Consider the following 25,023-nt stretch of genomic DNA (forward strand, 5'->3'; position numbering starts at 1 on the left):
TCCTTCCTCACCAAGGAGACTCTGCAGCCTCGCTGCTGCAGGAGAAAGGGAAGAATTCCCTTTTGTGCACGCTCGGGTTTCTTCTGGCAGCTGGGAGCATCTAATGGGATGTGGTAATGGAGGGAGCCGCTTCCAGGAACGGGGATGGGGCTTCCCGAAAGAGCCAGCGGCAGAGGCAGCCTGATTGTTACAGACCTGCTCTAACTGGAACGTTCTGCTCCCCAATCCTGATGCAAACCGTGGGCAGGGGAGGAGGCACGCAGAGCCATGCACGCCCTGGCAGGGCATGAGAGGGAGATGGGCAGGGACGGTGGCACAACTGGGACATTGTGTGGGCCAGATGCGCCTGAATCACTCTGGAACAGCCCCAGTGCAGCATTCCTGCAATTCCTGTTGCACAGCAGCCCTTGTGCAACCCCTCTGGAGCTGCAGAGAGAGGAGTTCCTGCAGGGACGGGGCTGAGCAGGCAGGGTGCACTGGGGGTCTGGTGTGGGTGCTGAACAGGGCAGTGCCCAGCCTGGAATGTGTGACCTGGAAAAGGGGACAGAGGGTGAACAAGGGCAGCAAACAGAACAGAACCCCCTGCTCTGTGTGCCTGCACAGCCTGCATGGGCTCTGGGTGTGCTGGGGAGGATCCCAGGGGAAAAGAGGCTGCTCATTCCTGGCTGTCTGCAGCGAGTTCGGCTGCCAGGGGGTTTTGTGCTTTTTTGAAGGGCTCGAGGTGTCCCGGTAGAATTTTGGAAATAATCTGTCAGTGGATTTATGTTCCTTGGAGAAAGGCTCTTGATGGCCTGGTGGAATCTGTCAGGCAGGGTCTCCAGATGCTCTCCCTGCTGGAATCCTGGGCAGAAATGTGGGTGGTTTGTCCCTCCTTGGTGTGAAGGTCTCTGGCTCTCCCGGTGGAATTTTGGGAAATAATCTGTCAACAGATTTTTGCTCCTTGGCAAAGGCTTCTCAACATCCTGGAAGAATCTTTCAGTGGATTTTAGGTCCTTGGCAAAGGTCTGGTAGAATTGTGGGAAATAACAGAGCAGTGGGTTTTTAGCTCCTTGGTGAAGATCTCTGAATGTCTTAGGTCAATTCTAGGAAATAATCTGCTGGTGATTTTTCTTTCTCCTTGGTAAAGGTCTCTGGCTTTCCTGGTAGAATTTGGGGAAATAACCTGCCAGTGGTTTACGTGCTCTTTGGAGAAGGTCTGTAGCCTAGAATCTTTTTTTCTAGGTAGAATATTAGGAAGTGAAAGTACCAGAGTGGGCAGCCCTCCGTTCCAGAAAGGTCTGGAGCTTCCAGCGTGTCCCGGGGGCCGCTGGCTGGAGCTGCCGGTGCCGTTCCCGGCGCTGCCGCGGGTGCTCCGGCTCTTGGCAAGGCGGCCGGTTTTCACTCCGTGCTCCGGGGGGGCGGATCGGGGGGGCTGGGGCCGCGGGCCGGGCCGCGGGGAGGGCGGAGCGGGGAGCCCGGCAAAGAGGGCCGAGCATCCTCCGCCGCCGGGCCGGTTGCCAAGGCGACGGCTGCGTGGCAACGGGCTGGCAGCGGGGACCGCCCGCCGCCGCGCGGAGCCGAGCCGTGCGGAGCCGAGCCGCGCCGAGCCGTGCCGAGCGGAGCGGGCGCGCTGCCCTCCGCCCGCGCTGGATGCTGCGGCGGCCGCCCGGGAGCAGCCGCGCTCCGCCGCCCGCCGCCAGCGCAGCCCGGGCCGCCCTCGCCGGCAGCAGCAGCAGCGCTCGCCCGCTCCCCGGGGCCGGCGCGGAGCGGAGATGCTGCCGCCGCCGCGGGGCTCCCACCAGTGGCTGGCCATCGTGCTCCTCGGCCTCTGCTGGTTCCTGCCTCCCGGGAGATTGGCCGCGCCGGGCGGAGACTTCCCGGGCTCTGCCGTGGACAACCTGGTGGTCAGGAAAGGGGACACGGCCGTGCTGAGGTAGGAGGCGGCCGCGGGCGGGCGGGCGGGCGGGATGCGCTGCCGCAGCATCCATCCATCCATGCATCCATCCGTGCATCCATCCGTCCATCCCCGGGCTGCCCGGGGAGGCTCCGGCCGAGCCCCTGGCTGGCGGGGATGCTGCGGCGGCGCCGGGCCCGAGGTGCCCCGGGGGTGCCCCGGGAATGCTCCCGGGATGCGGGAACTCGTCCCCAGCGCCGGCCGGTACCCGCAGCCCTGAGCCCCGGGCCGCCCGCCGGCTCCCGCGCGGGTTCGTTCCGCGGTTTGCCCTTTTCCATTCTGTTTGAGAAGCCTTGGCTGTTGCTGGAAGTTTAGGAATGGGCTGTTGGGGTGAAATGATGCAGTTTTGGTTTCCGGGGCTCTGCAGAGCGAGCAGCGCGGGGCTGTGGCAGGGAGAGGACGATTAAGCCCTGCCAGGAGCACTACCATCGGCATTATTTATTTTGATACACAGTTCTATATTTCTCAACGATCGGAGCGCTGGCTCCGTGCCACGAGGAGGTTTTGTGCTTGCCGTGGCTCCGTTCCTGCCTCTCCTAATGGACCCCGTGCTCCCGGATCTCCTGTCTCTTGACTGGAGCAAAATTTGTTTACCGGCGCTCAGACACCACAATCCACTCGAACCTTTCCTCCTGGTTTGTGTTCAGCAATCCTCTGCCCTGATTTAATTACCCCCAGCCCCCACTCCAACTTTTTATCCGTGTGTTGTACTTTGCCTTGATCTACTACAGTTCAAACCCCCATTTTCTCCCTCTCTGGAATATGGTTGAAGCTCCTGGCTGGTGAGAAATCTGATTTAATTAGCAGCACTTCTCAGCTAGGAAGTCTCTGGCTGTATTGTTTTTTGCTGGGCTGCCACGGGAATCTCCAGGTTGCAATGCATTTTATCCATAAGCATTTTTAGTGATCCAAGAGTCGGCTGTAAAATGCTGCGTGAGGCATTTTCGGTAGGAATTTGGAAGCGTTTTTAGGCTGCTCCTGTTGTAGTAGCTCCTGAAAATACAGTAGATGTCTATGTAGGGCAGCTGACAAGTGGTTTTTATGTGTACCTCAATTATCCTCTGTATTTTGAGACGTGCTCAGGTCCTCGTGCTTTCCGTGGCACAAATGGAGAATCAGAGGAAATAATAATTAAAAAGTGGTTTTTTTGTACCGTTGCAGGGAAGGTAACTCGGTGGGTTCTCAGGCTGTTAGACCCACTCAGGCACTATTAAACGCTGTTAGTGCCCAGATCCGTTCCAAAGTGCCTTTTTAAGGACGGCTGCGATTGCTCCCGAGGCGGGCTCGGCTGGAGCCCATCCCGGCTGCCAGGCCTGTCCGCAGCTCGCTGGGGTTACATAAACGGGATGGAGCTGGGGCTGGGAGCATCCCCGGAGAGGGCCGGGCTGCGTTTGTGCCGAGGCTGCTGCGGGGAGCGCCGGCAGCGCTGCCGAGCCCCGAGCGGGGCGCTGGGATGCGGGAATGTCCGTGCTGTGATGGGATGCGGGAATGTCCGTGCTTCGGTGGGATGCTGGAATGTCTGTGGGGCAGCTGGATCTGCTCCTAGTGCCCTCTGAGCATCTCCTCTCATTCCCTGTGCCCTCTGACCAGCTCTCGTTCCCTGTGCCCCCTGACCATCTCCTCGCATTCACTGTGCCCTCTGACCAGCTCTCGTTCCCTGTGCCCCCGACCATCTCCTCTCGTTCCTTGTGCCCTCTGACCAGCTCCTCTCGCTCCCGTGCCCTCGGCAGGCTCGCTTTAATCGGGGTTATTCTGCTTTGAGAGGGGAAATGCGGGGTGGCAGCGTGAGCAGCACCCAGGCTCTCCAGCCCTCTGCTCCTCTGGGTGTCCCTGGCTGCAGGTGCTGTGAATGTACCTCAAAGCACATTACAGTGGTTGCTCTAGCTGTTGGAACTATCGGCAATGGGCTCTTGTTTGAGCTCCAGGGGCTGGAGAAGCCATCTGCAGTTCGCTCCCGCAGCTCGGAGCTGTCTGAGCCCAGCCGTGCCCGCGGCACCGGGGCGGACTGCGCTCCGCTGTTCTGGGTCCCGGAGGATGGCCGGGGCTCCCCGGGCCAGCAAGGGCTGGTCCCCCCTCTGTGCTCGGGGTTCAGCCTCCCTGTGCCACATTCACCACAGTTACCCTAACATTCACCACCGCTCCGTGGGTGCGAGGGCAGCAGCTCCCGTTTGAGGTCCCGCGGGAACACGGGCGGCACTCCCTCGGCTCCGAGGCGGCATTTCCAGCCCGAGGGTCATCTCCGGGCTGGGCTGGAGCCGCGCCGAGCCGGGCCTGGGGCTGCCCTCGCTGGGACACACAGCCCCGGGGCTCCGGCTGCAGCTGGGCACATCTGCCCGTGCCCCGAGGGTGAGAGCACAGGGACAAACTTCCACCCCAGAGTCTCGTTCTGTGCCGATGTGCCAGGGGAGAAGGCACAGAGCTCCTCTGGGTGAGCCCAGGCCAGGCTGAGCTGGTCCCGGCCCCAGCTCTGGCCCCGAGGTTCCATTGTCTGCCGGAAGATGGGGAGTAAAGGCTCCTTGGGCTGCTGGGCTCTCCAGGAGAAGCCTCTGTGTCCTAACATTGTAAAAAAGTTCAGCTCCCTCTTTTTAGATGGCTAATTCATATCTCAGAGTAATCAATCCATTTTGGATCAAGCACACAGCGTTTTCATGAGGATCATTCCCTCCCTGTCCAGGTGCTCCTGGAGCATGGCTCTCTGGCTGCTGCTGCCCAGCCAGACCCCAACCCTCACCCATGGCCCTGCGGGTGGTGCCCTCCCCACCCTGTGCCAGGTTGTGGGGGGCTGGATGGTGCCCAGGTGGCACAGGGTGCTGGGACTGTCCCCAGGTGACACAGGATACTGGGATTGTCCAAAAGTGGCACAGGTGGCACAGGGATACTGGGATTGTCCCCAGGTGGCACTGAGAGCTGGGACTGTCCCCAGGTGCCCAGGTGACACAGGGTGGGGATTGTCCCCAGGTGGCACAGGGTGCTGGGACTGTCCCCACACAGGATACTGGGATTGTCCCCAGGTGACACAGGGTGGGGATTGTCCCCAGGTGACACAGGGATACTGGGATTGTCCCCAGGTGGCACAGGTGGCACAGGGTGCTGGGATTGTCCCATGGCCTCCCAGGCCAGCACTCCAACAGCAGCAGTCACAGTGCCCACGTGTCCCTTCCCGAGGCTCTGACAGAAGGGAAGGTTTGCCCAGGGTGTCACTGGGCACCTGTTTTGGTACAGAAGCTCCTCAGCACAGGATTTTAAAGTAAACCCCTCCTTAGGTGAGGAGCTGTGCCTGTGATGAGTTATTTCTGCAGCCTCAGTAATTAAAGCTGCTCCCCTTTGTTTGGTTTCAATGGGTGATGGATCCCCGCAGCCCCAACTGTTTGTGTCTGTTGGCGTTAGGAGAAATTCTGTCAGCAACGCAGTTGTTTTGCATGGCAGAACAATTCTGGGAAGGCACTGATTTTCAGCAGTAGAATTCCATCCTGCATCCTTTCTGCATTCTTCCCAGGCAGCTGGTTAAGATTTTATGAGAACACACGAGGAAGGAGAGCGAGTTCTGAAGCCGTGGTTTTATTAAAAGAATAAATTGCTGTGTGGTGCACTGGTAGGAGTTCAGGAAGCAGGCTGGGCGTTCAGAACCAGAACCAGGTTTTGCTGTGGTCCCCTGTCAGGAGAGGGCTCACGCTGTGCTCCATCACTCTGTGCTCCATCACCACCCTGCCTGCTCCACCATCACCCTGTGCTCCATCACCCTGTGCTCCTGCACATCCATCTCACTGACAGCACAAGGGGCAATTTCGGGAGAGGAGTGGTTTAGGAGAAGTGACAAATGCAGGGGAGCCAGCAGGGACAGCCCGTGCCACCTCCTGTGCCACCTCCTGTGTCCCCTCCCTCCCTGCCTGAGCAGGGCTGGGTACCCAGGGGAAACAGAGCCCCCCTCCAGCTGTTTTGAGGGCTGCTCCCCCCTTCCTGGCAGGTGGAAGGGGATGTGGGGAGGGCAGAGGAGAGCCCACCTGGGCATGGCAGCAGGAGGCATTGCTGGTGCTGTGGGAAAAGCAGGAATTGCCCTTTTCCCGTGCTGGAGCTCCCCCAGGCAGAGCCTGCAAACCCTGCCTGCACTTTGGAGCCCAGATCCCCCCTTGGAGATCAGAACGTGCACAGCTGAAGATGATCAAAAGTGTTTTTCTAGCAAGTCAAGGTTTTTATTGTGTGTTTTGTTTTCCTCAAAGCTCCCGGGTAACGAAGCCAAGTGTGAATGAGAGTACCTTTATAGTACCTGTGCGTTGTGTCAGAGCAGCAAATTGGGCTTTAGAGGCTGTAATGGCTTTTAAAGGAGCATGAGATCTTTTCAGCAGTGTGTGGTTCTAGAGGAGTTTGGGATGGTGTGCTCTGTGGTCTGGGATCAGAGTCCTGCCTGGGCTTCCTCAGCCTCCAGGGGCTCAAAACAAAACCTCAGCGTTAAGGTCAGGACCCAGGATTTACCCTGGGAGCTCTGGGCATCCTGCCCAAGCTGTGGATCCCACGGATCCCTGGATCCCAGGCCTGGGAATGGCTGGGGAGCCTGTGGGGCTGGGGCACCTCTGCCAGGGAAACCTTGCACCCAAAGCTGAGCAGCCCCTCAGGAGCATGGGATGCCAAATTCATATTTAAATTAAATTACTGATGGGGCTGGAGCACCTCTGCCAGGCAGACCTTGCACCCAATGCTGAGCAGCCCCTCAGGAGCATGGGGTGCCTAATTCATATTTAATTTAAATTTAAATATTTTATATTTATATAAATTTTGTATAAATATAATAAATTTTATATTTTATATATAAATATTTAAATTTATATATTTTATATTAAATTTAAATTTAAATTAAATTACTGATGGGGCTGGGGCACCTCTACCAGGGAAACCTTGCACCCAATGCTGAGCAGCTCCTCAGGATGATGTGGGTGCCTAATTCATATTTAAATTAAATTACTGAGGGGCCAGTGACTGTTGGAGATTGGGATTGACCAGTTTTGCCTTCTTTTCTAAGAAGAGCCATCCTTTATCGCTCAGATCCCTTGCCCAAGGAGTGATGGTGTCCTGGGAGAGCTGTGGCTTTCTGTCAGATCCCCACCCAGTGTCATTTGTGTCACTGAGAACCAGCATTTGGAAAGGAGCTCTGCAGCAGGAGGAGAGAAGGTGGGCAGTGATTCCACACAGCAATTGGAATTTCGGGATACTCTAATTTTTGGGTGCATCCCAGTCCCCCCAGTGCCTGCCCAGGGCTGGGTGTGACTGTGAGCACAGGCACTGGTAGAGTGTAATAAATACAGTAAATATATATAAACAGTAAATACTTATAGTATTTATTTATATTGTAGTAAATATATATAAATAGTCTGTGCAGAGTGTAACAAATAGAAAAGTCCCCTTCTTTCCTTTATGATTTCTAAAGGTTCATTTCTTGACTTCCATCCCCTTGATATTCTGGTGCAATTTGGGTCATAAATCCTTTGGCTCCGTGGGGTTTCATTGCTGAAATGTGACCATGGGACCTGCAGGCCCCAGTGCACACCCCAGTAGATGAAGTTGCTGTTTGCATAAGAATTTCCTCTTCCCAATCCCTGCCAATTATTAAACAAGCACATTATGGCACTTGCCTCTTGTCTGCACGGCAATAATAAATAAATTCAGCGCAAATTAAAATAATTTATCATTTTAAATGATGGCGAATGTTTCAGCTGCTCTGCAGAGGAACTAACAAAACAAGGAGTCAGTAAGGGATGCAAACTGGGATTTGTTCCAAGGGGCCGTTGTGTTGAGGAGAAAACAGAGCCTTAATGGCTTTCTCCTTGTCACCCAGTGTGACAGAGCGGCTGATGTCCCAGGGCAGGGACCCTGGGCAGGCCCAGCCTGGCCTGGGAGCTGCCCCATCACCTGTCCTGCAGTAACGGAGGTGTCACCTGGATCCAAGGGGAGCTGGAGCTGCAGCATGGCCAGGCCGGGGTGCTGAACATGGCAGCTGACACGGGGTGAGTGGCTCAGGGGATGGAGCTGTGACAGGGCCCAGCACCAGCTGTGCATGACCCCTGATGCTATCTGCCATGGGATCAGAGCCTCCCTCCCCAGATCCCCTGGGCAGGGCTGCTGGGGGCAGGGCTGGGCTCTGAGCACTGACCAAGGAGATGGAACTGCCCTTTGGAGCTCCAGTTCTGGTGCCAGCAGGGGACTGGGGCGGCCAATGCCTCCTGAGTCTCTGCCCCTGCTTTTCCAGCCCTGCACCTGCCAGCTCTGAGTGCCCATGGGCACACCTGGTGTCCCTGGAGCATCCCCTGGTCCATGGCCTGCCTGTGTGCCCTCCCTCTGCTGCTGAGCTCACTCACAGGGCCCAGGGGTGTGATGGTGTTCACAGGGTTTTCAGATTGGGAAAGAGACGAGGATCTGACTCCATGTTTCAGAAGGCTGATTTACTATTTTATGATATATATTGTATTAAAACTATACTAAAAGAATAGAAGAAGGGATTTCATCAGAAGGCTGGCTAAGCTAAGAATAGAATGGTGAAGAATGATAACAAAGGTTTGTGGCTCAGCTCTCTGTCCTAGCCAGCTGACTGTGATTGGCCATTAATTAGAAACAACCACATGAGCCCAATCCCAGATGCACCTGTTGCATCCCACAGCAGCAGATAACCATTGTTTGCATTTTGTTCCTGTGGCTTCCCAGCTTGTCAGGAGGAAAACTCCTAAGGGAAGGATTTTCCATAAAAGATGTCTGTGACACAGGTGGGGCTGCAGAGAGCTGGGGCTGGGCAGGGGGTGCAGTGCTCACCCATGGGCTCAGTGGGGTGAGGGCTGAGCAGAGGGTGCAGTGCTCACTCATGGGCTCAGTGGGGTGATCTCTGGGTGCTCAGAGCTCTCTCCAGCCCAAACCCCTCTAGAAGAGACCCCTCTGGGCAGTTCCTGTGCAGCTTTGCTGCTGTGTCCCTGGGCTGTGGGCAGGGCTGGGCAGTGACTGTGCCCCAGCTCCCAGGTGCAGAGCCCAGGCCACATCCACGGCACGAGGGGCAGCAGCAAATCTGTTATGAAAGTGGCCTAATTTTAACGAGCAGCTTTCCCCCTGGCTGGAACAAGTGGACTAGAAAATTGTACTAGACTTTTCATTCAGAGACTATTAAACAGCAGAGGAAGGGAGAACAAAATATAGCTTTTGTCACAGCTCTTTTTATTTCCTTTTTTTTTTTTTTTTTTGTATAGAGTCCTGCACATGGTCAGAAATTAGTTTCAAATTAATTTAATTATGGTGTTTAGTATTTGGTTTGTGATTTTTTTTTTTATTTTAGCCTGCATAAACCCGCTTGGTGTTACATTTCTGGTGGCCCCAGGGAGGGGAGAGCTCAGGCTGGGAGCAGAGGGGATCCCAGGGCATCCTGCAGGAACAGGGGCTGGAGGAGGGCAGGTTTGCATTGGACATTAGCAAGAAATTCTTCAACCCAAAGAAGAGTCAGTCTCTGGTTCTCTGGGTTTCATACAAGCTCAGGTTTAGTGACCTCCTCCAGCTTTGGTTTCTTAGAGTGGGTTTGGTTTCTGCACCCACAGTTCCAAGCATCAGCCCAGGATATTTACCCTGAGCTGTTCTCAATGGGGTGCTGGATTCCCCCCATGATTTATTGTTTACCCTGAGCTGTTCTCAGAGGGGTGTTTTGGATTCCCCCCATGATTTATTGTTTACCTGAGCTGTTCTCAATGGTGTGCTGGGTTCCCCCATGATTTATTGGAGCTGTGCTGACCAGATCATCTCCCCAAACACCTCTGGGGCTCCATGGATTCCTCCTGAGTGTCCCCTTCCCCCTTCTGCATTCCTGGCTCCTGGCCTGGCTGTGCCCTGAGTCACAGCCACCTCAGCCCACAGAGATAAAGAAATGCACTGAGTCATCCTTAACCTTCCATTCCACTCTTTAATCTGCATTAGTACCTCAAAACAATATCCCTTCTGAGCCCTCCCTCAGCTAATCTTGCGAGAGGAAAACGGATTTGGACATGTATAAAACATGGAAAGTCACAGAACCAAAAAAGTGGATGAAATTCACAGCAATCAAGCTTTTCAAGGCAGCCAGCCCAGAACCATCACGCTGGAATTAAAAATAAATTTGGCTACAGGAAATCATTCTCCTGCACTGTTCCCCTCGGTGGGCTGGTGTAGGAGGGCAGGAGGCACAGAGCCCGAGGCTGGGGGAGCTCAGCAGGGCTGGGTGTGGTGCCAGGGCACAGAGAGCAGTGCCCAGGGCACAGGGGGAGCTCAGCAGAGCTGGGTGTGGTGCCAGGCACAGAGAGCAGTGCCCAGGGCACAGGGTGCAGCCCCAAACACACAGAGAACAGTGCCCAGGGCACAGGGGGAGCTCAGCAGGGCTGGGTGCAGTGCCAGGCACACAGAGCAGTGCCCAGGGCACAAGGGGAGCTCAGCAGGGCTGGGTGCAGCCCCAAACACACAGAGCAGTGCCCAGGCTGGGCTCCCAGCTGGAATGAAGTCCCGTGGGCTGGGAGAGACAGGAGGGAGGGACAGAGACACTGCTGGGGACAGGGGACTGCCATGGGGACAGGGGCACTGCTGGGCAACAGGTTGGGTGTGGAAGAGAATGGGCTGGAACAGAATTCCCAGATTTGCTGTGGCTGCCCCTGGATCCCTGCAGTGCCCAAGGCCAGGCTGGACACTGGGACTGGAGCACCTGGGGCAGTGGGAGGTGTCCCTGCCATGGCAGGGCTTTGGAATGAGATGAGATTTCAAGTCCCTGCCAACCCAAACCAGTCTGGGAGTCTGTGCTTTTCTCCCCCGTAAGAATTCTGTGTTTGTAGAATTGTTTTGTTTGTTTGGGTTGGTTTTGTTTTGGTTTGGTGTTTTTCCTTGCTTTGTTTGCTTTCACTTTTTCCTTTTGTTTTGTTTCGCTCTGTTTTGGGTGGCATGTTCTGCTCTGGCAGCTGCTGCAGCATCCCAGATTCTGTGATTTGCTGGGGATGTTGGCCCAGGCTGCCCCAGCCCTGGTGTGGCCCTTCCCTCCCAGCAGAATCCACACTCTGACCCGGCTCTGGGGGAGCTTTTAACATTCCTGGGCCTCAACAAAACAGAGACTGTTCCTGTCGTGCTTCCAAAAACATTTTCACCAGTAAGAAATTCTTTAAATAGTCCTCACAGAGTGAGGCTGCTAATTTGCATGACAGCTTGATTAAACGTAACCTGCTTCCACACTTAATTTATTTTGAAACTGCCCAACGTTTTCATTCCATGCCATTAATTTTACATTAGTAGACTGGCTTGATTATTTAAGAAGAAAGGTAATTTTATCATCTTTGTTGGTGTAAGTTCAAACCCATACTGAAAAATGGTCTGAAAGTGGTTATAAATAACAAAAGCCTTTGCTCCACATAAAGATCTGTTGGACCTGGTGGTGTGATGCAGAAGGAAATGAAGATTTAGGTGCTTTAGTGATCATATTTGGCTTCAGCAGAGCTTGGCTCCGTGTGGCAATGTCTATTCTGAGCGTGTGGGTTTGGGGACCCAAAAAGGGAATGTTTGAGGGTGCCTCTTGCACAGGTGCTCCATTTTCCCCAGGAAGTGATATTTTTAGGGAAATGCAGTCTCAGAGGCTCAGCAGAGCTGTGGCACTTCCCCCTTGCAGGATCTGCTCGAGGAACGGGCACAGCTCTTTGCTTTCCAGGATGCTGGGGAGCCTCACGTTGTGCCAAGTCCTGCAGGAAAGGGCCCAGGCAAGATCCTCTAAAACTTATTTCTACATTAATTTAATCAGCTTCTCTTTCCAGGGCAAGACTAGTACAGAAACAGAATATTTCAGATTTCTTGCAAAACTGGAGACTAAACTAAAAATTATTTAGGTTATCGACCATCTGTTCTCAAAGGATGGTTTCATGAATATGGCTGTGAATGCAATTTTTAGGTAAAGCTCATGAAATTCCTCCTTTTTTTTCAATTTTTTTATTCCTTTTTGAACATTCCTGTTACCCCACACTTTTGCCCTGCAGGCAGGGTTTGGATCCCTCTGGGTCCCCTTGGTTACTCCCTCCTTTCCTCTCTCTCTGCTCTTGGGAGCTCAGCTAGCAGCTCCAGGAGGGTGGCACCCTCTCCATAAGAGATGTTTTCTATTTCAGATTTGCAAACTGGAACGTTCACTTTACCCGCTGAACTGTCCCTGTAGATACCTACCAAGGAGCTGACTAAAAGAGGATAAAATCCCTTCTGTCTCATTTAATCCCCAGGAAATGACTCTTCTGCCTTGGGCACCTCCCTGGGTAGCTGTGCCAAGGCCTGAGCACCTTTCCATGGGGAAATTCCTGCTGACACTTTCAGGGATGAGAGGAAGGGGAGATTACAAAGAGGAAGCTGCTCAAAGGGACATCCCAATAAGCTGGGTCTGTTTTAAAACCAGGATTTATGCTGGGCCTAAGTCAACAGCAGGGCAAAGATCCAGAGATGGGCACAGCTGGGCATGGAGGAGAACCCAAAGCTTTGCTGATGTGGAAACGTGCTGGGACCTGCTTTCCCAAGGCTGCTGGCAGAGCAGAAAGGGGCAGAGCAGGGACAGAAATATTGTGTGGGAAATAAAGAATGTTTACAGGGAGAAGCTTCAGGAGCCCTGGCTAATTAGCCTGGCAGAGCGGCATTAGGCACCCTCATTGTGCTGGAGAATGTTTTAATGTCAGAAACCTCCCAAAACCCAATCTTGGCAAAAAACCCATAGTGCAAACTAATGACTAAAAGCTGAAAGTGAACAATTCCAACTTCACTGTGAAGGGAGGGTTTTAGAGGCAATTAGCTGCTGCAATCAGCTCTCAGAGCAGCGCAGGGCTCCTCACCTCTCGGGGCTGGCTGCCTCTGCAGAAGGTACCTGGGGGCCCTTTGCTGAGCTGGATGGTGTCAGGAAGGGGTTTCTTGGGCAGAGGGGAGGGAGAAATGCTTTTTTTCTCAGGGCAGAGGGGTGCAGGGCTGTGCTGAATCCCAGCTCCCCCCACCAGCCCAGCTGGTGTCACAGCAGAGAACCACCACGGGCTCTTGTGAGGATTTCCTGGATCCAGGACTTTGTTTCTGAGTGTTAGTGGGTGTCATTGTGCAATTAACTCTGTTCTTTAAATACATTAAATTGTTATTTGATTTTAATGCTAAAAATCTGATTTCTTTAGTGACTCAAAACACATACAGCTCATGCACTAAACTGCATTAAAGACTGGAACACAGGGTGCCCAGGGCAGAGCCCTGGCACTGCCCCAGGCCAGGCTGGACACTGGGGCTGGAGCACCTGGGGCAGGGGCACATGGTGGAGCTGGATGAGCTTCTCCATGTTTTCTCATTTCTCCATGTTTTCTCATTTCTCCATGTTTATTTTCTCATGTCTCCATGTTTCTCATTTCTCCATGTTTGTTTTCTCATTTCTCCATGTTTCTCATTTCCCCATTCTTTCTTATTTCTCCATATTTTCTCTTTTCTCCATATTTATTCTCTCATGTCTCCATGTTTTCTCATTTCTCCGTGTTTCTCATTTCTCCATATTTTCTCATTTCTCCATGTTTCTCATTTCTCCATATTTTCTCATATCTCCATATTTCCTCATTTCCCCATGTTTTCTCATTTCTCCATATTTTCTCATTTCTCCATATTTTCTCATTTCTCCATATTTTCTCATTTCTCCATGTTTCTCATATCTCCATATTTCTTCATTTCCCCATTCTTTCTCATTTCTCCATGTTTCTCATTTCTCCATGTTTCTCATTTCTCCATGTTTCTCATTTCTCCATGTTTATTTTCCACGTCTCCATGTTTTCTCTGGGAGCTCTCAGGATGTTTCAGACAGGGCCCCAAGGGTCTGAGGTGGGTGCCAGATCCTGCCAGGCTCCCAGGGGTGTTCCAGGGTGATGGGAATCTGCCTGCCCGGGTTTAATGAAGATATCCCACATCTTTGGGATCTAATTTACTGACTGTCACTGTTAATGAAATCTCTCCCAGCAAAACTCGGGGTCTGACACTGCCAGGGACAGAGACAGAATCCATTTCAGGTGAGCACAGAAATTCAGCCTGTGAGGTACCTGCCGCTGTCACAGGTGAAAATCTCTGCTAATGAACTGTGTATTAGTGGGAGACAGGAAGAGAACTCCCTCCGTCTCTTAATTTACTTTGAATAATTCATTAGCTCGCACTCCTCACCCATGGCAGCCATGGGTAAATCCCACTCTGGAGCTGCTAATTAAAGTTGCAGGATGAAGGGAAGCTAGTAATGAGATGCGAGACAAGTCCTCCAACAATGCAGAGGCACTTGTAGGCACACCAAGTTTATTGTTGGCTTTCACAGGAGGGCAGGGAGCGCTGAGGAATTCACACTTGTTCCAGCAAGGCTGGATCACTGCACAGCTCCTGACGGGAGGGAGAGGGACAGGAGCACAGGGAACAGCTCAGGCTGGGCCAGGGGAGCGTCTGGATGGACATCAGCAGGAATTTCCCATGGAAAGGGGTCAGGGATTGGAACTGCCCAGGGAGGCTTGGAGTGCCCGTCCTGGAGGTGGCACTGAGTGCTCCAGGCTGGGCACATCTGGGACTCCATGGGCTGGGAGGGCTTTTCCAGCCTCAGGGATCCTGAGAGGAGCAGGAATTACCCGTGGCACCAAGATGGGTCCTTAATGCTCATCCAAACACGTGGAGATGGAGAACAGTGTAGTATTTCACATTTTTATTATATATAAAAGAATAGAGACAATAAATCTGTGTGGACTTTACCGGACACTTTTATGGATAAATACACTGCTAAAATATCACCTCTGTACCAGGTCATGTTTTATAGGTTATAGCAAACCCTCGTTACCTGAGTGAGGGTCAGGTTGTGCCATGTGGTCAAGGGTGTGGATCTCATGGGATGAAAAACACAGCAACAGCTTTGGATGGTAGAAATTAATATTTCTGCTGTTTGCTTCTACAGTGTAGGATGTAGAAATTGAATGCTGTATGCATAGTAAACAAAATTGCCTTTTTGTGGCTGGTGTTGTCTGGTTTGCTCACTACACAGAAATTTGTGATGTTGCAACACATTTAAATGTGGTTTCTGCTGGTTGGGAATGAGATATCCAGAGATCTGTGTGGGGACATGGAGAGGGACAAAAATACACTTTTAATGATTATTTTCAATGTGCAAATTGCAGCTCGCTGCTCAGAAAAAATCAGCTGAGTTCAAGCACTTTATCTTACTCAAGAAAATATCTCCCAGAGAAACGTGAGCAGCAGAGCCCCCCTGAGCCCAGGCCAGGAGGGTGAGAAACCCTGGGAAAGCTTTTCTGGAACAGCTGCTTTCCTGTGCAAACAGGGAAATGCTAACTGCACCTTCCTAATACAGCAAATTGAGCTGGAGCTGTGATTTAAAATGCAAGCCACCTCTGCAAGTCAATACGAGCTCTATAAAAAGGGTTCAAAACGATGATGCAAATGAATGCTGAGGTGCAATATTCCTGTCAGGCACAACACGCTGATCCCTGCCACTCACAGCCTGCTGCTGTCTGTTTGTGCACTGTGACAGAGCCACGACTGCAAGGGAAGGCAGCTCCCAGCTTGGACCAAGCACAAAGCTTGGGTAACGCTCTGACAAAGCCTTAGCAGCAGCAGGGTCCTGAGGGTGTCCTGTGGGTGTCCTGTGGGTGTCCTATGGGTGTCCTGTGGGTGTCCTCTGGGTGTCCTGTGGGTGTCCTGTGGGTGTCCTATGGGTGCCCTGGTGCCTGGGGAGCTCCTGGGACCCCCCTCCTGCAGCCTGTGTGGCGTTTGCAGCTTTGAATGAGAAAGCAGAGCTTCCTCGTTATACACAGTGACAAATAATCTGCACAAGGACTCATTAGCAGAAAGTGTAATTATTGCATCTTGCATTGAAAATTGCTTAAACCTCTATTCTTGACAAATAAAGCAGCTGACCCTTGATTAAAGGAGATGATGGGTGTGAGTAATTAAGGCCACACTAAATGTAATACATCTTCAAAGCAGCCTTGTGCAATTTGTCTTCTCTTGCCTCTTTTGAAAGCTTCTCTTGCTTGTTTGAGGCTGTTCCTCCAAGGATTCTGAGTAACTGAATTATTTTGCTGGTTGGTGAATTGGAAAATAGTTTCCTAACCTTGACCATAAAAGTTCTGGGAAGCACCTGGGCTTCTTCACAGCCTGAGAAATCCACTTAGTGGCAGAACAACTGCCATTTGAAAAAAGCATTCCCTAGGAGTTGTTGGAGAGGAAGGTGAGCATAGTTTCTATTTTAACCTTATGTTATAACTTAAAACTGTATTTAACACGCTACTTAAGAAAATTAAGGCAGCATAACTTTCTAACACAACACATATAACATTCACTGTAATATTTGCAAAAAGCCAATCATAAAATACACATTTTCCACACACTGCAATGCTTGTGCTTTTACAACACTCGTATTTTTTGTGTAGTATGGAACCTTGGCTTTCCATTTGGTAATTTAAATCTGCACAGGTCACAGAACCATTGGAGGGTTCATCTTTTCCTGATCTGAAATGGTTCTCTTGCTGTAAATCAAATACACATCGATGTGTTTGTGTTCATGAATTAGTTAATTTCTCTCACAGTGGTATAAAATCAGTGTTCCATAATCAGTCTTCTGCCGTTCTGGAGGCTGCCATGGTGGAATCTTGATGCCATGGAAATCCCAAGGGCATGGGACTCTGCCATCAGATTCTATAAGCAGTGGAAATCTTTGTTCCTCAGATTAGAAATCCAAAGGCTTTCAGTCTTAAAAGAAATTTTTCCCTCTCCCCGTCACGTGGGAATGCCCAGGAGCTGGATCTGCCTCACGTGTGGACAGGACACAACACAAATGCCAGACCTGGAACCAGGGAATTGTCCAATCTGCTGAGCTGACAGGACCCAGCAGGGCCCAGAACTCCTGCTGCTTTCTGTGGCACAAACAGGAATGAAGCTCTGCAGCCTGGCTGGAGAGGGGCAGACCTTGCCAGGGCAGGGCAGGGCCAGGAGCTGCTGCTCCAGCCACTGCCAGGGGAGTGTGAGCCATGTCAAGGGCTGCAACAGCAGCTGGTTTGTACCAGGGCAAGGCAGGGCATGGGATGGCTCAGGGGATGGGAGTTCAGTCCTGCCAGGCTCCAGAGAGCTGCTCCAGCTTCCCAGGGTGATCCATCTTGGATGGGAAAACAGATCTGAGGTCCCCGTTACCTTTTCCTGGTGAGATCTCACTCGTTCAGTGCTTTATGGGGAAAATAGGGCATGGTGGGTGCCTATGCTGTGAGGGACTCCCTGGGACTGGATTTATATAGTAGAGGTGGCCTTTGAGTCCTAGTAAAATATCAGTGTTGTACTTGAATATCTGTACACAGGCCTTGCCCCGTGGGTCCTGGTTGCTCTCGATGGGCTGCAGCTGCAATGCCCTTCACTGGGCTGCAGCTGTGGCTGGTGAAGGTAACTGGGATAAAAGGGCTGGGCTGGCCAGGCAGGGACAGCCTGGAAGGAGCCCTGGCTAAGCAGGAACCACGTGCAGAAAAAGGAGTCTGTGCTGTGAAGATCTGCAGCCATAAGAAAACACCAAGAGAAGGTATGGGGCTCTAGAAATCTAATAACAACAGTATGGGACTCTAGAAATGTGAATACAACAGATTTACAGCCCTGCAGCTGCCCCAGCCTGGCTGCCCCTGACTCTCCCTTCTGTGCTCCTGCACAAAGTAGGGCTTCACTCCAGAGCTGCTTCCAGAGGAAGACAGACACCTCTTCTCTTCCTGAGAGTTGTCTCAGTGACTAATTTGTGCTATTTCAGTGATAAATTAGTCAATATTGCTGAGTAGCCACGTCTTAAATCCCGTTTTTGTTTCCTTGGGCCCTTCAGGAGTCATTTTTAGTCTGGCCACGAATGTTGTCTGTAGAGAAAAACTGCCAGCAGTGAGGCTGGCCCTGGAACGTGTCTGTGCTTTCCTTGCCACCTGAATTTTCCATTTCCTTCCCACAAATGAGAGTGAAGTTTGGTAACACAAGTGGGAGCTGTGACTTCTATCAGAATTAGAGAATAGATTCACCTGGTTCTTTTCATCTGAGCCCAAAGGCAGCCTCTGCACATCCGAGTTCCCATCTCCTGCTCTAATTTCCCAGGCAATCTCAGCAATCTGGAGCAAGTGTGGTTTTATTTCAGGTGGGTGCTGCTGACATGACCATAAACACTCCCCAAAGCTCTCACCCAGCCCGGTGATTGCTTTGTGTGAGCAACAGGCAGAGAATAAATATGAAGAGCAGGACTTTGAGGCAACTTAATAAAGCTGCACTGCTGTCAATGCAGCGAGGGCAATTTCAGTGGTTTAGAAGGAGAATGAGTGTAAAATATGAGATGAGGCTGTGCTGCCAGCGTGGGACAGGCTGCAGGCAGAGATGGATGTGAGCTGAGCTCGGGGGTCTGCCATCCCCAATTCTCCACGCACATGCTCATTTATTTTCATTTAATGTGTTTTAATACCAGCGTTTGGATCTGCCTGCATTTTGAACTGCATTATCTGCATAGAAATGCCTGGGTGGTGGCTGAGAGTCCTCAGAGATGTTTGTGAATCTGGAGACAGATTTATTATTCCTGTTAGTGTCACAGGATCCCAGACTGGGTTGGGAGGGACCTTGAAGCTGATCCCGTTGCTCTGTTCCATGGCAGGGACACCTCCCACTGCCCCAGGGTGTCCCAGTGTCCAGCCTGGCCCTGGGCACTGCCAGGGATCCAGGGGCAGCCACAGCTGCTCTGGGAATTCTATTCCAGAGAATAGAACAATTCCCAATGTCCCATCCATGCCTGCCCTCCAGCCATTGCCCATGTCCTGTGTGATTGTGACCCTGAGGTGTTTGTGCCTGGCTTGGCTTTAGCCTTGCTGTGAGCAAGGTGCCATGGGGAGCTGTCACTGTGAGGTTTCCAGAGAACCCCACACCACCTTGCTCTGATAAATCAAATTATTCCTCTCATGGTGTCAATGAGATCCATGGGCTGCAGGAAAAGAGGAGTGGGGTTTAATTCCCCCCTTGGAATTGCAGGGTGCTGTCAGCGCCTGCTCCAGCTCGCTCTGCTCTAGCAATGAGAACAGCTCTGCACGGCTGAGAAAGCCTCTCCTGTCACTGAGAGGAGCCCTCCTGGGCTGTGGGGAGCTGTGGCAGGAGGAGGAGGAGAAGTGTGATGGTGTTCACAGGGGTCTTATGTTGAGGGAAGAGACGTGGATCTGACTCCATGTTGCAGAAGGCTGATTGATTATTTTATTATATATATTACACTAAAATCATACTAAAAGAACAGAAGAAAAGGTTTCATCAGAAGGCTGGCTAAGCTAAGAATAGAAAGGAAAGAATGATAACAAGGGCAGCTGTCTCAGACATCCTATAGAGGGACGAAACCGCCTTATAGAGGGACAAACCATCTTACAGAAGGGGAATAATAACCCATCTTACAGAGGTACAAACCATCTTGTAGAGGCACAAGAATCTATGAGAGAGGCACAGAACCCTTGGCCAGAGCCCTCCCCAGCCCTGGGGTGTTGTCTGGGTGGGAACAGGGTGAATGGAGCCCTGGGATGGGGCAGTGTTTCTGGGAAAAGCCTGAGCTTTGGGGGATTTTCCAGAAGTGCTCACAAATAGTTTCAGTGTGTGCTGCTCTTCCTCTGACCCCTCCCGTGGTTACCCTTGGATCATCTGCTTTCCTGGCAGGACACTCCAAACCCCACAGGGTTTGACATCAGCAGCTCCAGTTGGTTTCCAGCACTCACTCAAATCAGGTTTTCCTTCAAGATCACTGGCCCGGAGGAGCTGTGCAGATACCTGGCTGCAGGGGTGTGTTGGGGTTACTGAGTTTTAATGCACTTAATTCAGGACTACAAAGCACTCAGTGATCAACTTTCTGGAATTGTTTTTCTCAGCTAACAAATATTTCTCTGTATTTTAGAAGCAGCTAAGTGTCTTCTATTTTTGCCTTTACTTGAAGCGTGATTTCAAAAAAAAATATTGTGGAATGAAGGCAAGCAAGAAAAAGATTTGTTTCTCTCCTCTTCTCCTCAAAATAGGATTTTTCTTTGTTTAACTTTGTTTCCCAGCTGAGCACTTTGGGAGATTTAGAAGCGTTTTTGATGCAGCATGGTAGCGAGCAGCGTTATCAGCAAATGGCCTGTTGCTTTAGCATCAATATCATCCCTGCAGCAGCACCTGCCTCTGCAGGAGGGGAGCAGCTGCTGGGCTGGGAGCACAAATGAAACCTTGATGGATTCACAGCCTGTTCCCATTCCCGTTCCCATTCCCTCTGCGCTGCTCTGGCTCAGCCCCAGTGCCAGGGAGAAGCAGAGCCCCCCTGGATTTGTGTGCAGGTTTCTGTGCTGTGAATGGAGCGTGAGGCTGCAGTGAGATGGATTTGTGTCCTGGCCTGGTCCCACAGCCTGGGACAGGGATGGAGGGACAGGACACGGAATGGCTCCCACTGCCAGAGGGCAGGGATGGATGGGACATTGGGAACTGGGAATTGTTCCCTGGGGAGAGCTGGGCTGGAATTCCCAGTGCAGCTGTGGGGAAACACTGCCCTCGATGGCTCTGCAGCCTTGTGTTCTCTGCTCAAACCCCCAGATCCATTCTGACAGGCTCCGATATGAGCAAATGTGGCCAAAGAGATTTTTCCTCATTGGGGCAATGCCTCGTTCCTTTTCTGTTGCTTTTATGGCTTGGTCTGAGGAGATTGAGATGTTTTATTCCTACTCCATTAAAAAATAAAACACTGGTGCAAACGAAATGTTAGTTTGAGAAACAATGTGTGAGAAATCGGCTGTGATTGCACCGTGGTGGAAAATCTCCCTGTTTTATTGAGACATAATGAGTGTGGATCAGTTCTGCTGGGAAGAGCAAGCTGCTGTGATCAGAGCAGCCCAGGGACCTACAGCCAAAGGGAAAATGTGTGTGCAAAGGCTGCTCACCCTGCCCAGAAACTCACCCACACGTGACCTAACATCTTCCTGATAGGGTCTTAGAAAATGTTCTCCTTTGAATCCATTCTCTGCAATTCCCATAAACCTGGGGAGTGCAAAGATTTCCTATTCCAGTCACTTACCCCTCCAGCATTAATGGAGAAACCTCAGCCAGAATTCTTTTCTCATAATTCATTCCTTAAAAACACAAACCCCAAACCCACAACTGAAGAGCTTTTTCTTCCTGAGTGAGTCCAAGTGTGTCAGCTCCAAATTCATGGGATCGTTGCAGGTGGAAAGGTTTGTTCCTCCTGACAGCTGTCAGCTTCACTGGGGATGCAAATTAATATTGAAGGGCAACAAATGAATGGCAGGAGAAATCTTGAAAATCTCCTCAACCCAAGACATTCGGGTGCAGACTTTTAATGCACTAAAATATGAATTGCAAGTAGGCAAATTACTGGGGGATTCACAGGGCTGGTGTGTGAGGGGAAGGGGCAGATCCCTCTGACAGGCCCAGAGCAGAAAAAGAAAAGCATTTCAGACCCCACCTGGACAAACAGACAAACAGACTGGGGGCACTTGGGCAGTTCAGTGGAGGAAATTGAATTTCTGTCATTATCACTCAGTTGTTGCTTGCATCTTTCCACAGCTAAATTATTTTACAAATATTGGCCTCTCCTGTTTGACGAGAGGAAACAGCCTCATATTGTGCCAGGGGAGGCATGGTCACATCCAACCTTCTTTTTTTTTGGCTATGAATTTTTAATTCTTGCCCCAGCGTCCCTGGGAGAATCTGCAGTTGTCAGAGTATTGGTTGTAAAGATTTACTTCTGTTGGAGTGCTGTGGTACTTTGTGCTATAAACCTCAGGACTGGAGAGCAGCACAGGAAAATTTGGGCTGAGTAATTTTTCCGGATCAATAAAAGCATCCGTGAGCAGAAGGGGCTGGAGGCTGAGCCCTCATCCATCACCGGCCCTGGAACCCAGGCAGGCCCAGAGCTTTGTCATCCCAGCCCTGGCGCTGGGCACAGCGCTGCTCTCGCTCACAGAAAATGAATTTATTGACAGCTGGGCTGGATCGATGACAGCCCGGCTCTTCCTTGGGCAGGAGTTTTCCTGTTGGTGAGCAAGGAAAGGCTGGGGATGGGGGCTGGAGCAGGGACAGCCCAGCTTGGAGCAGGGCAGGGATTTGTTCCATGGACAGCCCTGGGCACCTGGCAGATCCATAGCTCCAGGGTCAGCACACCAGAGAATTTCCATTTCACGCTGTGTGGAGGAGACCAATAAATAATTAATAATTAATAGCAAACGACAGGAAAGGTCCCTGCCCACTGCCAGGCCCTGGAGCTGTCCCTGGCTGTTCCCACACACCAGCTCCCTGTCCCAGATTCCCAGTGGGGCTGGGAGCAGAATATTGCACGGGGGCAGGAATTTCTGCTTCTGTTCTCCAAAAGAGATCCATTTGCAAGAGGTCAGTTTCACACAGCATTCCCTGAGTGACCTGTTTAGCTTTTCCTGATAGAGTTCTTCCTGATATATTTCTATATAGTTGCATTTTTAGGTGTAACTCTTGATTTGCTTCTGGTCAACAACACTCCCTTCTCAGTGCTGGTTATCTTTTACATGTCATAGAGTGAATTAATTATAGCAGGAGAAAAAACTCTTGGAATGCAGTTTGCGCATGTGTTTGTCACAGCGATCTGTTTAGTGAGACACAATTAATTAAATCAAGGGAAATCTAATGGCATAGAAAATCAGACCGCCCCAAGGGAACTGCTTTGGTTCCTTGGAAGCTCAACAGGAACACGTGTGTGACTAATCCCAAGGGTTTAGAAATAAATAAAAATAAAGTTATTGCTGCTCCCATGGGAAGGGGCTGCCAGGGCAGTGGGGCAGTCACTGTCCCTGCAGGTGCTCAGAAAATGTGTGCCGTTTTATGGGGTGTTTTATGGGGTGTTCTATGGATGTTTTATAGGGTGTTTTATGGGTGTTCTGTAGGGTGTTCTATGGATGCTCTATGACTGTTCTATGGGTATTCTATGGGGTGTTTTGTGGGGCATGTCTCTCCAGCAGGGCCTGGCTGAGATCCCCACAGCCCCAGCAGGATGCAGAGCCCACCCCAGGGATGTGCTGGGCTGCCAGGAAAGGTTTGATTTCCCCTGCAGTGCTTTAGCACAGAACTTCTGGGAAACTGAGAACCTGGTGGTCAGGTCATTCCCTTCCTGCAGCAGACAGGAATGTTCCCATCCCCTGGAATGGCCCTGCAATCCCTGTGGGAAGGGCCCAGTTCCGATCACATTGCATATGCAAATCAGGTAATTAGCCAGTAGCTCACACAATTGCACATTTTGCATGGGTAACTCTGCAGACCGGGCCTCAGGTGTGGAGTGCTCATCGTTTTCCACACGTGCCACTCATTGATTTCTTTCAATGCCTCTTTTCACCCCCAGATCTCTGTGTGCCCTGAGCAGCAGAAGCTCCCGTCCCTTGGAAAGGCAGGGCTGTGCTGGATTGCAATTTCCCAGGGGAGGGGAGAACAGTTCTCTTCATTTTCACTCCATAGTTTGTTTATAATGGGAATCAGCCCTTGGTAGAATATTTGCAATAAAAAGCTTTGAAATTGATTAAATGCCTGAGGTTCCTCTTGGCCATTAACCAAAGCTGGCAGCCATTTATTGCTCTGAGCAGAGCAGGCAGCAGAGATAATCCCCTCAATGTAATCAGTCCCTGCAAGAGAATGAAGTGTAAACAGCAGCGGGGTGATGTCAAAGTTCGGGATTTGGGGAATGATGCAGGAATATCACATTACCAGCAGCAGGAGCTTCCCTGCAGCCCTGGGACACTGGCGGCCTCCTTGGGCTCCCCAGGAAGCATCACCCACACCCCAGACTGCCCAGTTCCTGTCCAGCTGTGGACAAAAAATCCATTTCTGGAACACGCACCTGAGTTCATTTTTCACTGGAGCTCTGGGTTTTTTCTAGGCCACCTCTTACCCTAAATATTCTCCCTCTGCAGTCTCTGCCTGTGTACAGCAGACCCAATTAGTCAGATCTCAATCAGCCCCAGCCTGGGTTTAATGAGGGCTCCTTTGAAGCTGCATCCTTGGGGCTGAGGCAGGTCCCTGTTCCCTCCTTGGGAGAGCTGCTCCACTTCTCCTGCCAGCGTTTGCTCTCTGCCTTCCCAAGGCTGCTGGTGCTTGGCCAGGACACTGGGACAGGGGCTGGGGTCTGCTGTGGCAGGCCAGACCCTCCAGTGGTGCCCAGGGAACCATGGTGGGGTTGTGGGGTAGAGATTGTCCATGACAGGAGCTCCTTCTGCTCCCCAGCCCCTGCAGCACCCCCAATGTGTGTGGCGAGCCCAGCCCTACAGGAGCCCTTGGGGGCTGAGGTCCCAATCCCTTCAGCACAGGGTGTGTGGGGTGGCCTTGGTGTGTCGCCCTGTCCTTCTAAAGTTCTTCTAAGCTTCTTCTAAGCCTTCTGTTGTTTACATTTTTTGTAATGGAGTTTCTCACACACTTTTCATGTAAATAATGATTATCTCTGCATTCCTTTCTGGAGGAGGAGAGAATTAATGAATTGTTAGTTTGATCAGTGTGGTTACAGAAGTGGCAGTTTCCAATCCATGGTCACTTTTGGAATTCTATAAATATCGAGGTCCAGAAACAAACTACCCCTGTTTTGCCTTGGACATCTCAGAGTGGGAGTGTCATTCATATTGCAGCACTGGTGGGCTGAGATCCCAATCCCTTCAGCACAGGGTGTGTGTGGGGTGGCCCTGGCCCTGCAGGAGTGCCCAGGCTCACAGGGATGTTTTGGGCCTGTTGTGGCTCACAGGGGTGTTTTGGGGCCTGTTGTGGCTCACAGGGGTGTTTTGGGGCCTGTTGTGGCTCTCAGGGATGTTTTGGGGACTGTTTTGGGTCACAGGGATGTTTTGGGGCAGGCCTGGGCTCAGGCTGGGACCAGGGGGGCCCTCCCTGGCAGGGGCTGAAGGGCTCGGGGTGTCCCCAGGCCAGGAGCTGCCTCTGCTCCTGGCAGGGCTTTGCTCTGCCTGCTGCCTTCTGCTCTGGGCTCTGCCATGCATCAGCCCGGCCCTGGGACACAAGTTTCCAGAATTCATCTTTTGCTGAGCCTCTTCTTGCCAAACACATGCCTCCCTTCAGAC

At 51.6% G+C, this 25,023-nt stretch overlaps 1 protein-coding gene across 6 annotated transcripts in view; it reads left to right on the forward strand.

Moving 5' to 3' along the window:
• The first annotated feature begins 1,145 nt into the window (after positions 1–1,145).
• NEGR1 (neuronal growth regulator 1) overlaps positions 1,146–25,023 on the forward strand; it is a 167,773-nt gene continuing 143,895 nt past the window's right edge. For all 6 annotated transcript variants that reach the window (XR_012581229.1, XR_012581228.1, XR_012581230.1 and 3 more), the window contains exon 1: positions 1,146–1,912. Coding sequence is in view for 3 of the 6 variants with exons in the window: in XM_074545553.1 (XP_074401654.1) it covers positions 1,752–1,912 (161 nt within the window). In the remaining 3 variants the exon portion in view is untranslated. The remainder of the gene's footprint in view (positions 1,913–25,023) is intronic.

This window comes from Zonotrichia albicollis, chromosome 8 (assembly GCF_047830755.1).
Source record: "Zonotrichia albicollis isolate bZonAlb1 chromosome 8, bZonAlb1.hap1, whole genome shotgun sequence".
Classification (NCBI taxonomy): domain Eukaryota; kingdom Metazoa; phylum Chordata; class Aves; order Passeriformes; family Passerellidae; genus Zonotrichia; species Zonotrichia albicollis.